General features: G+C 29.8%; 1 protein-coding gene and 1 long non-coding RNA gene across 2 annotated transcripts; both read right to left on the minus strand.

Moving 5' to 3' along the window:
- Positions 1-897: 897 nt before the first annotated feature.
- On the minus strand, positions 898-10,638 carry LOC105672908 (zinc finger protein 271-like). Its single transcript, XM_012368188.2, has 5 exons — positions 9,670-10,638; positions 8,406-8,460; positions 3,664-3,731; positions 2,714-2,833; positions 898-2,474 (listed from the first exon to the last, which is right to left on the minus strand). The coding sequence occupies exons 1-5, from the start codon at positions 10,608-10,610 to the stop codon at positions 1,529-1,531; spliced, it is 2,130 nt and encodes a 709-aa protein (XP_012223611.2). The 5' UTR covers positions 10,611-10,638; the 3' UTR covers positions 898-1,528.
- LOC105672950 (uncharacterized) lies at positions 6,287-7,910 on the minus strand. Its single transcript, XR_001100897.2, has 3 exons — positions 7,689-7,910; positions 6,808-6,936; positions 6,287-6,559 (listed from the first exon to the last, which is right to left on the minus strand). It is a non-coding gene; the product is annotated as an uncharacterized lncRNA (long non-coding RNA).
- Positions 10,639-12,262: the final 1,624 nt, after the last annotated feature.

The following is a 12,262-nucleotide window of genomic DNA, read 5'->3' on the forward strand; positions in this document are numbered from 1 at the left end:
CTCTGCTGGAGAGAGAGAGAAAGATTGTCTATAATATCGAGCGACAGAAAGATATCAAGGGAAACCCCGATGTCTGTACATCGGGGAGAACGTTCTTATATAATTCATTAATGTGAGTTTTTACGATTGCATGCTTCTTTCTCGCTTCATAATATGAAAAGCTTTATTTATGGAATTATTGAAAATGGTCTCTTCAAAATTCTAGAGCGTACAAATGGAGGAATAGAAGTTGTCAATATCGAAATAAACACATGCATTGTAAGAAAAATTTTTTAATTTAAATAATATTTTTTTTGAAATATTACATAATTTTTATATAATAATAAAATATATATATATAGATGGTACCCGAATTGACTGTAAAACCGAAAAACCACTGATTCTATTTGCAAATACAAGACGAACGTAAAGAATAAGATTTTATCACCCATCACAAGTACAGAGATATCTAATACGTGCATAATTTTTCAGAAAATTTATTTTTAATTTATTTTTTTTTAAGATAAAAAATAAAGGATAAAATATGTATATATAATTGTGTATATTATACACGTAATATAAGATATGGATTAATATCAATATTACTCAAATTTAATGTAATAATGTGTTTTTTATCATTGCGAAGACAGCTACTATCAAATGGATTATTATTAAAATTTATAGTAGGAGTTATATCAGCATTTTTTTTCAATTATCTTACAAATTTCTGCATTAATCTTTTCGAATTGAGAAAATGTATATGAAATGTTTTTTGTATTGTACAAATCGCAAAGCATGTGATTGCAGTCTTGATGACGTTAGAATGATCTTTGGGCGAGTCTATTTCTAGCAAAATAAATCTAGTGCATACAAATAGATGAACAAAGGTCGTTATCAGTATCGTGATAAAAACGCGCATTGCAAAAAAATCTTTTAATTTATATATTATTTTTCCAAAAATGTTATACAGTTTTTATGTTTATAAAATATACATATATAGGATTTCTCCAAACCGATAGTAAAACCTAAAAGCCACTGATTTGCAAATAAACGGCGAAAGTAAAGAAATAAAGTTTTCTCATACCCATCACAAGTTCAGCGATATCTAATACGCATGCATAATTTTTCAGAACTTTTTATTTATTTTTTCAAAGTAAAAAGCAAGAGGAAGAAACTTCTAGGTATAATTATGTACATTATGTATATAATATATATATATAGATTAATATCACTCATATATAATGTTGATATATCAGTGTGTTTTTTATCGTTGTGGAAACCAGCTTTTATTAAATCAATTATTTATTGGTAGTTTTTTAATAATCGATTGATGTATCTTTGAATATATGAGAATATTTGAATTTTTGGATTTTTTAATGTGAAAAATCAACAACATTTTTTTTTATTTGTTTTATTTTTATTCAATTTACTCTGTACAACTTATCTATACTTTATACGACGCCGTCTATTTATTCATTTCAGCAGGTATAATTCCATTGTCAAATCCAGAATTTGAATATTCTTCTGTATGCTGTTCTCTTCTTCATGGTCATTTGTGCATATTATGCATATCTTTTTCGTGTTTCTTCAAATTGCTTTTTGACGAATACTTTTTACAACATATTTTGCACGTATGTGCCTCACCACCAGTGTGCACGAGATTGTGACGGTTCAGATCGCTCCATCGACTAAATTTTTTACCGCAGTTCTCCCATGTGCAGACATACGGTTTTTCACCGGTATGAGACCTCATATGTCTTTCCAACTCTGAACGAAAATTAAAAAACTTTTTGCATTCTTTTACAGAACACTCAAATTTCTGTTCACTATGACTTGAATGTTTAATTTTACTGTTACACAAAGTGTCATTGCAATTAGAAGTGCAGTCACATTTCCTGATGCATTCAGCATCCGTTTTATCATCTTTGTTTACGGGTGTGGAAGGTAAAACTGTCGAAGATGTCATTGACATTGAGTCCGTTTCTGATACGTCATAGTTTAACTCCATTAAAGTCTGCGGCTGATTGTGAGTTGGTACAAGTTGTTTGATTGACGCAATTTCATGAGTTTTATGATTTTGCGATACATTGTTACTTGACACATCAGTTTCATTCGCTATCGTCGCAGGTGCTAGCGCTGCTACGGCTTCATAGTTTTCATTACTAGTAATGGGTGGATGTTGACTGTAGAATGTGTTTGGAAAGATAAGAGAGTGTGGCTCGTGTGCAATGTTTTCCAAAATCTCGCTAGGATTGGTGACGGCATTAATATTGCTCATCTGAAAATTTAAGATATCTTGGTTTTGAGTATGTTGTGCTGTTTCATGAGGCATTTCGGCATTCTGCAACATATAATGTCTGCGTTCCGCTTCTCTATTATTATAATCCATTATTATTTGGCCTATTAATACAGTTATATTTTCATCTGCGTTGTCATATTTATGTTCTGAAGATGATGACATCGTTAATATCGATTTTCTATTTTGCTTTAATAATCTGAAAATGAAAGAATTGTATATATAATCTTTGACATACTATTTTAATTTTAATTTAATTGTTTAAATATGTCATTGAAAAAATCTAACAAAACTATTTTTATTTTAGTTGTGCAAGAATGTAGCATACTTTATTTTTTTATTTCGTGGCTTTAACAGACATTGTGTTACAAATATTAATAAATTATTATTTTTTATTTGTTTGATAATAGAACTTAAAAAGCATTCAGCAAATTCTACCTGTGTAATTGTGAAATCTGTTGGTAATGTTTGCCTCTTCGGTTAATCGTAGTTTTGTCAACTGTTTTCGTGACTTGTACAGCAGAATTTTTTTTTTCAGTGTTGTTACCGAGTGTTATTCTGTAATTATATGTTTGGCGGTGATTATTGTATAGCTAAATGAATTTTTTCATTAGCAATATATGTATATAAATGTTTTTACAATTTACTTTAATTCAATGAATCATGCTTTTTAGAAAGCAGCTAATGGAATGTTAATATAATATCTAAAGCTCTACAATTGTGTACTTTACATGTGTGTGACTTATATATATTACTATCTACTATATTAATATTATTACATATTTTTTGACTTTCCGTAACTTTTATTTTCGCGAGAAAAAAAGCAATTTAAAAGTGATTAAAAAATCTATATGTATCAATGTGATTCGCTCTGTACGTATCGTAGAAATATAAATACTCAAGTAATTACAACTTTTAAGTAGCATGAATAAATGTGCAAAGTAGCCTATTTAGAATAAATGTTAAAAGTTATTTAATATGAATTGCATTCGAGATTGAATGTACAGATCGAGTATATGCTGTCCAGTTGTAGTCGCCGAAATTTCGCGAATATCTGTGCGACAGTTTTGAAAAGAAAGCTAGAATCTGAATCGCTGAAATGACAGAAATTCAACTATAATCAGATGATTAATTAATTTATAGTTTGCAATTATAGGCATAGTAAAAAACGCGATGTAGTTGGAACGCTTACACATTCCTCACACACGCGAGAAGCTATATATTACATTCAATATACATTTGATACGTACGTAAGTTTAGTAGTATATTTTATTAGTTGTAATCTCCAATGAATTAAAACCAAATTTTGAGCCAAGCTTGAATCAAATCCACGCACGTTAAACTATAGAGAATATTAATTAAAAATTGGAGATTTCGTGTAAAACTACCTGAACTCTAAACAGCACTCATCGACTGCTACACAGCGTATCATGTCTAACTGTGCGTTTGCCGACGACTAATGAACAAGGCCTTGATCGTAGGTCACATTTTGTTTATAAGAGTTTGTTGTAAAAGAAATCCAACGGGACACGCTCGTTGTGGTATATTTGAGAGAAACGATAACATTTTTATATTTCTTTTAAATCTATTTCAAACTAAAATTTAATAAATTTATAGTAGAACGTTTATAGTATCACCATTTTTTTTTAACTGTTACAAATTCCTGCATTAATCTTCTCGGATCGAGAAAATGTATATGAAATGTTTTTCCTATTGTCTACAAATTGCAAAACATGTGATTGCGGTCTTGATGATGTTAGAATGATCTTTGAGCTAACCGATTTCTGGCAAAATAAATGTTTTTAAATAAAAATTTTAATATGTGCATTTACAGTGCGTTTATTGGGGTTTTCTCAAGAAGTGAAATAATGTACTTGTACGGCAATAAGACCTGTTTTACAATAGAGTGCCGAAAGACTGTTATAGTAGAAAACAAATAAGTTACGAATACTTTTCTCTCACATCCGCTTGCTCCTCTGTCCTGTTGATGAACCACTTTTAATTTCTGACTGGTTGCAACGCCGACGAAATGTAACACGTTTGACGATTTGTAAATAAATGATCAGTCCTTAACCAGAACTTATCAAATTGATCTAAATGACATAATACATAATTTAGATCTAACACATTTGTATAGATATGCAATTTTATTAGATATTATTTTATTGATTGATTAAGGTTATTTTTTGGCTTTTTAGTATTTACAAATTAATACGTATGTTATTACGTAATTGTTAATTTTTTGTTATGATATTCGTCATAATTCGCGGATCACATAGATGACATACGTACATTTTGTTTTCTCACATACTGTATCGGCATTCTCTCGCCATTGTCTGTTTTCTTCATTATTTTTTAGAATGGCGAGCTTTTCCACGTTTTGTTGCGATTGCATTTTCAATGTCTCGAACGACATTTTTCTTATTTAATGCAAATATCAGATACTGACGTGACCTGCTTGATAAATGTATTGTATCTCTGCTGGAAAGGGAGATCATTTATAATATCGAGTGATAAAAAGATATCAAGGGAAATCCCGATCTATACATCGTAGGAATGTTTTTATATAATTTATTTATATGAGTTTTTACGGTGTTTTTTTTTCTTTCTCGCTTGATAGTATGACGAACACTATTTCTAAAACTATTGAAAATGGTTACTTTAAAATTCAAGAGTGTTTAAATGGAAGAATAGGAGTTGTCAATATCGAAATAAACACAGGCACTGTAAGAAAAAAAATTTTAATTTATATATTTTTTTAAAAATGTTTTAATTTTTGTATTCATAAAATATACATATATAGAATGTCTCCAAACTGATAATAAAACCGAAAAGCCACTTTTTTGCAACTACAATGCGAAAAATGCAATAAAAAATAAAATTTTCTCATTCTTATCCCAAGTTTGGGGATATCCAATACGTGTGAATAATTTTTCAGAACCTTTAATTTATTTTTTTTAAAGTAAAAAGTAAGAGGAAGAAACTTCTAGGTATATATATGTACATTATGTACATATATAATATAAATATGGATTAATATTACTTATATATACTTTTGATATATCAGTGTGTTTTTTATCGTTGTGGAAACCAGCTTCTATTAAATCAATTATATATTGGTAGTCTTTTCATAATCGATCGATCTATCTTTGAATATCTGAGAATATTTGAATTTTTGGATTTTTAAATGTGAAAAATCAACGACACTTTTTTTATTTGTTTTATTTTTATTCAGTTTAATCTATCCAAACTTTATACGACGCTGTCTATTTATTCATTTCAGCAGGTATAATTCCATTGTCAAATCCAGAATTTTTATATTCTTCTGAATGCTGTTCTCTTCTTCATGGTCATTTGTGCATATTATGCATACCTTTTTCGTGTGCTTTTAAATTACTTTTTGATGAATACTCTTGAAAACATATTTTGCACGTATGTACCTCACCGCCAGTGTGCACGAGATTGTGACGGTTTAGATCGCTCTTTCGACTGAATTTTTTACCGCAGTTCTCCCATATGCAGACGTATGGTTTTTCACCGGTATGAGACCTTATATGTATTTTCAAGTGTGACTTCCAACGAAATAACTTTTGACATTTTTTTACAGGACACTCAAATTTATGTTTACTATTACTTGAATGTCTAATTTTAATGTTACACAAAGTGTCATTGCAATTAGAAGTGCAGTCACATTTCCTGATGCATTCAGTATCCGTTTTATCATTTTTGTTTACGGATGTAGAAGGTAAAACTTTCGGAGCTGACATTGACATTGAGTCTTTTTCTGATACGTGAGAATTTAACGTCGTTAAAGTCTGCGGCTGGTTTGGTGCAAGTTGTTTGATTGATGCAGCTTCATGACTTTTATGATTCTGCGATGCTATGTTACTTGATACATGGGCATCATTCGCTATCAGTGCTGCTACGGCTTCGTGTGATTTATTACTAGTAATCGGTTGATGTTGATTGTTGAATGTAGGTGGAAAGATATGTGAATGTGGTTCGTGTGGAATGTTTTTTGGAATCTGGCTAGGGTAGATGACTGTATTAAAACTGCTGGTTTTAGAGTTTGAAATAAGATGATCTGGTGTAAGTTGTGCTGTTCCTTGAGGCATTTCGGTATTCTGTTGCGTATAATGCCTGTGTTCCATTTCTTTGTTATTTCTCTTTATTATTATTTCCTGTATTAACTGTTGTATTATTTTTTTACTTATCTGCGACGTTAAATCAAGTACAGAAGATGGCAACATTGTTAATATCAATTTTCTATTTTGTTTTAATAATCTGTAAATGAAAGAATTGGACATTTAATCTTTGGAATACTATTTTAATTTTAATTTTAATACTTAAAAATGCCAAAGGAGGAACTTATATATAACAAATCTATTTTTATTTTAGTTGTGCAAAAATTTAGCATATTTCCTGCTTTCATTACGTGGCTATAGCAGTGATTTTGGGTTCTAAATATTAAGAAATTATTATTTTTCAATTGTTTGTTAATGAAGCTGAAGAGGTAAGCAGCAAATGTCTACCTGTGTAATTGTGAAATCTGTTGGTAATGTTTGCACTTGTGTCCCTCCGGTAAATCGCAGTCCCGTCAACTGTTTTCGTGACTTATACACCAGAATTTCTTTTCTACAGTTTTGTTGCCGAGTGTTATTCTGTAATCATTTATTTGGCTGTAATTATTCTAAAGATAAGAAAAATGAATTTTTTCATGAGCAATACATGTACATAAATGCCTTTAAAACATAATACTATAAAACAATGAACCATGCTTTTTAGAAGGCGGCTAATGGAACGTTTTTAAAATATTTAAAGCTCTAAAATTGTGTACTGTACATGTGTGTGACTTATATATATTATTATCTACTACATTAATATTATTACATACTTTTCGACTTCCCGTAACTTTTATTTCGGCGAAAAAAAAGCAAATAAAAAGTGACTAAAAAATTTGTATGTATCAATGTGATTCGCTCTGTACGTATCGTAGAAATATAAATACTCAAGTAATTACAACTTTTAAGCATAAATATTAGCATAAATAACTGTACAAAGTAGCTTATTTAGAATAACTGTCAAATGTTATTTAATTAGAATTTCGTTCGAGATCGAATGTACAGATTGAGTATATGCTGTTCAGTTATAGTCGCCGAAATTTCGCGAATATCTGTGCAACAGTTTTGAAAAGAACGCTAGAATCTTAATCGTGATAACGACAGAAATTCAGCTATAATCAGCTGATTGATTAAATAATAGTTTGCAGTCATAAGTTTAGCGGGAAGCGCAACGCACTGGGAACGCATATCGAGCATAAATACACGGCGAAATTCTTCGTTATACGGCTTATAAACATGTCTCACATATGCGAGAAATTACATATTACATTAAATAAATATTGGATACATACGTAAAGATTTTAGTTGTACATTTCATAAGTCGTCAACTCCAATAAATTGGAACCAAAATGTGAACCAAAATTGAATCAATTCTACGCACGTCAAACTATAGAAGATATTAATTAAAAGTTGGAGACTTTGTGCAAGACTTGTACTTTAACTCTAAACACCACTCATCGACCGCTACACGCCGTATCATATGTCCAACTGTGCGTTTGTAGACGACTAATGATCAAGGCCTTGATTGTAGGTCACATTTTGTTTATAAGAGTTTGTTGTAAAAGAAATTCAAGGAAACACGCTTGTTGTCATATATTTGAGTGAAATAACTGCATTTATAACTTTTTAAAATTTTCTTGAATCCCAAATTTAAAAAATTTATAGTAGAACGTATCACGATTTTTTTTCAATTATCACAAATTTCTGCATAAATCTTTTCGGATTGAGAAAATGTATATAAAATGTTTTTTGTATTGTACAAATCGCAAACCATGTAATTGCAGTCTTGATGACGTTAGAATGTTCTTTGAGCGAACCAATTTTTAGCAAAATAAACATTTTTAAGATACATATATAGAAATCGTAGAATGCGCATTTATAGCGCATTTATTAGCGGTTTCTCAAAAAACGAAACCTTTCATTTATACGCCGTTAAGACCTGTTTTACAATATAGTGCCGAAAGACTGTTTTGGTAGAAAGAAATATGTTACGAATACTGTCTACTCGCATTCCGCTGCTTCTCCTGTTGAAAAACTACTTTTAATTTTTGACCAACTACTGTACTGGGAAAGTTGAAACGTTTGACGATTTGTAATTAAATGATCAGTCGTTAATTAGAATTTATCACACTTATAGAAATGACATAATACATAATTTAGATATACTACATTTGTAGATATGCAATTTTATTAGATATTATTTTATTGATTGATTAGGGTTACTTCTTGGCTTTTTAGTTTTTACAAATTAATATGTATGTTATTATGTAATTATTAATTTTTTGTTATGATGTTTGTTATAATTATCACTTAAATGACATACGTACTTTTTGTTTTTTACATATTTACTATTCTGTTTTTTTCATCATTTTTTAGGATGACAAACATTTCAACGTTTTGCATTTTTGATGGCTCAGACGACATTTCTATTACTTAATACAAATTTCAAATACAGACCTGACCTGCCTGATAAATGCAATGTATTTCTGCTGGAAAGAGAGATTGTTTATAATATCGAGTGACAGAAAGATATCAAGAGAAACCCCGATATCTGTACGTCGGGAGAACGTTTTTATATGATCTATGTATATGAATTTTTTGACAGTACAAACTTTCTTTCTCACTTCATAATATGAAAAACACTACTTATGAAACTATTAAAAATGGTTCTTTCAAAATCTGAAGCTTACAAATAGAAGAATAGAAGATGTCAATATCGAAATAAACCCACGCAATTAAAAAAAATTTTTGAATTTACATAATATTATTTCAAAAATATTATGTAATTTTTATATTCATAAAATATACATATATAGAATGTCCCGAATTGATAGTAAAATTGAAAAGCCACTGATTCTATATGCAAATACAAGACGACAGTAAAGAATAAGATTTTATCATACCCGTCATAAGTTCAGGGATATCTAATACGCATAATTTTTCAAAAGCTATACTGTATTTTTTTGGAGTTAAAAGTTGGAGGAAAAAATATGTATACATAGTTGTGTATATTATGCACATAATATAAGATATGGATTAATATCAATATTAGTCAAATCTAATGTATTAAAGTGTTTTTTTATTATTGTGAAGACAACTACTATCAAATGGATCATTGATCAATCTTTTAATAACCGACATATCTCTATGAATATAACATTCGAGAATATTTTATATTTTGAATTTTAAATGTAAAAAATTAACAGCATTTTTTTATTTGCTTTATTTTTATTTAGTTTTCTTTGTACAACTTATCTATACTTTATACGACGCTATCTATTTATACATTTCTGCAAGAATATTTCCATTGTCAAATTCAAAATTTGAAAATTTGTTTGGTTGCTATTATCTTTTTCATGATCCTTTGTGCATATCATGCATACGTTTTTCGTGTTTTTCCAAATTACTTTTTGACGAATATTTTTAAAACATATTTTGCACGCATGTACCTCACCGCCAGTGTGCACGCGGTGGTGAACATTCAAATAGCTGATCTGACTGAATCTTCGACCGCAGTTCTCCCATGTGCAAGAGTATGGTTTTTCACCGGTATGAGATCTCATATGTATTTCCAAGTGTGATTTCCAACGATATGACTTTTGACACTTTTTTACAAGACACTCAAATTTATGTTTACTATTACTTGAAAATCTAATTTTACTGTTGCACAAAGTGTCATTGCAATTAGAAGTGCAGTCACATTTCCTGATGCATTCAGTATTCGTTTTATCATCTTTTTTTACGGATGTAGAAGGTAAAACTATCGAAGGTGTCATTGATATTGAGTCTGTTTCTGATACGTCAGAGTTTAACTCCATTAAAGTCTGCGGTTGATTGTGAGTTGGTACAAGTTGTTTGATTGGCGCAACGTTATGATTTTTGTAATTCTGCGATACATTGTTACTTGACACATCAGTTTTATTCGCCATTATCGCAGGTGTTGGTGCTACTACGGCTTCATAGTTTTCATTACTAGTAATGGGTGGATGTTGGCTGTTGAATATGTTTGGAAAGATAAGTGAGTGTGGCTCGTGTGCAATGTTTTCTGAAATCTCGCTAGGATAGGCATTAATATTGCTCATTTGAAAATTTAAGATATTTTGGTTTTGAGTATGGTGTCCTGTTTCATTATTATAATCCATTATCATCTGGTCTAATAATTCAATTATATTTTTATCTTCGTTGTCAAGTTCATGTTCTGAAGATGATGACATCGTTAATATCGTTTTTCTATTTTGCTTTAATAATCTGAAAATGAAAGAATTGTATTGTAAATTATATTTAATCTTTGACATACTATTTTTATTTTTATTTTAACGTTTAAATATGTCATAGGAAAAGCCTAACAAAACTATTTTTATTTTAGTTGTGCAAGAATCTAGCATACTTTATTTTATTATTCCGTTGCTCTAGCACAGACATTGTGTTTTAAATATTAAGAAATTATTATTTTTTATTTGTTTGATAATGAAGCTGAAGAGATATGTAACAGATGTCTACTTGTATAATTGTGAAATCTGTTGGTAATGTCTGCTCTGTTTGTCAATCGCAGTCCCGTCAATTGTATTCACTACTTATACATCAGAATTTCTTATCTACAGTTTTATTGCCAAATGTTATTCTGTAATAATATATTTGGTTATAATTATTTTAAAGATATTTGAATTTTTTATTAGCAATATATGTTTATAAATGCTTTTACAATTTACTATAAATCATGCTTTCAACAAACGGCTATTAAGATCTTAATATAATATATAAAACTTTGAAATTGTATTTTTTACATATGTATGACTTATTTAGATTACCATTGATCATATGAATATCATTACATACTTTTCGATTTCAGGTGACTTTTATTTTTTCTAGAAAAAAGTGCAAATCGAAAACAAGGCTAAAGAATCCTTATTTAGCAATGTGAATTACTTTCTACATGTCGTAGAAGTACTAATGTTCAAAGAACTGAAAATTGATGTGGAGTTAATAAATTTGCAGAATAGCATTATTTAATTAAAATTTTATTCGAGATGACGAATGTACACATCGTGTATATTCCGACCGTTTGTAGTCGCCGAAATTTTGCGAAGAACTGTACATCAGATTCGAGAAAAACGCGAAAGATTGCAACGCGGAAATGACAGATCTAGCTGTAATCAGTTGCATTATCGCTTGCAAATATATGCTTAGCGGAAAGGGCGACACACTAGACATATCGAGCATAAATACGCAGCGAAATTCTTTGTCATACGCCTTAATATACATGCTTCACACACGTGAGAAACCATATATTACATTAGATACATATTACATACATACGTAAAGGTTCTAGTAGCACATTTGATAAGTCGTAAACTCCAATGAATTGGAACCAAAAAATGAACCAAATCCACGCAATTTTAACTGTACAGAATATTAATTAGAAGTTAGACTTTGTGCAAAACTACCTGAACTCTAGACACCACTCACGGACCGCTACACAACGTCTAACTGTGCATTTTCAAACAACAAATGAATAAAACCGTGATCGAGGGTCATATTTTGTTTGTTAGATACTGGGAACACGCTTGTTGTCGTATATTTCAAGAGAATGATAGCATTTGTATATTTTATATTTTTCTTATTTTCTTCAAATTAAAGTTAAAAAAATTTAAAGCAGAATTACCATTTTTTTCTCACCATCTTTTTCAGCTATCACAAATTGTTATATTAACACCAAATCTTCTGGAGTCGAGGAAATATAGATGAAATTTTTTACATCTAACAAATCGTAAATCGTAAATTGTAAAATATGACGGCGGTCTTGATGACATTAAAATGAGCTTTGAGCGAATCGATTTCTGGCAAACCATAAACGTTTTCAAGATAC

This window comes from Linepithema humile, chromosome 1, assembly GCF_040581485.1.
Source record: "Linepithema humile isolate Giens D197 chromosome 1, Lhum_UNIL_v1.0, whole genome shotgun sequence".
In the NCBI taxonomy this organism is placed as follows: domain Eukaryota; kingdom Metazoa; phylum Arthropoda; class Insecta; order Hymenoptera; family Formicidae; genus Linepithema; species Linepithema humile.

Coding starts and splice junctions, on each gene's coding strand:
- LOC105672908 (XM_012368188.2), bottom strand. CDS start 10,610: ATGTCATCATCTTCAGAACATGAACTTGACAACGAAGATAAAAATATA. Junction 8,461..9,669: donor CAGAAATGTATAAATAGATA/GCGTCGTATAAA, acceptor CAACTTTCCCAG/TACAGTAGTTGGTCAAAAAT. Junction 3,732..8,405: donor AACAGGAGAAGCAGCGGAAT/GCGAGTAGACAG, acceptor CTTGTTCATTAG/TCGTCGGCAAACGCACAGTT.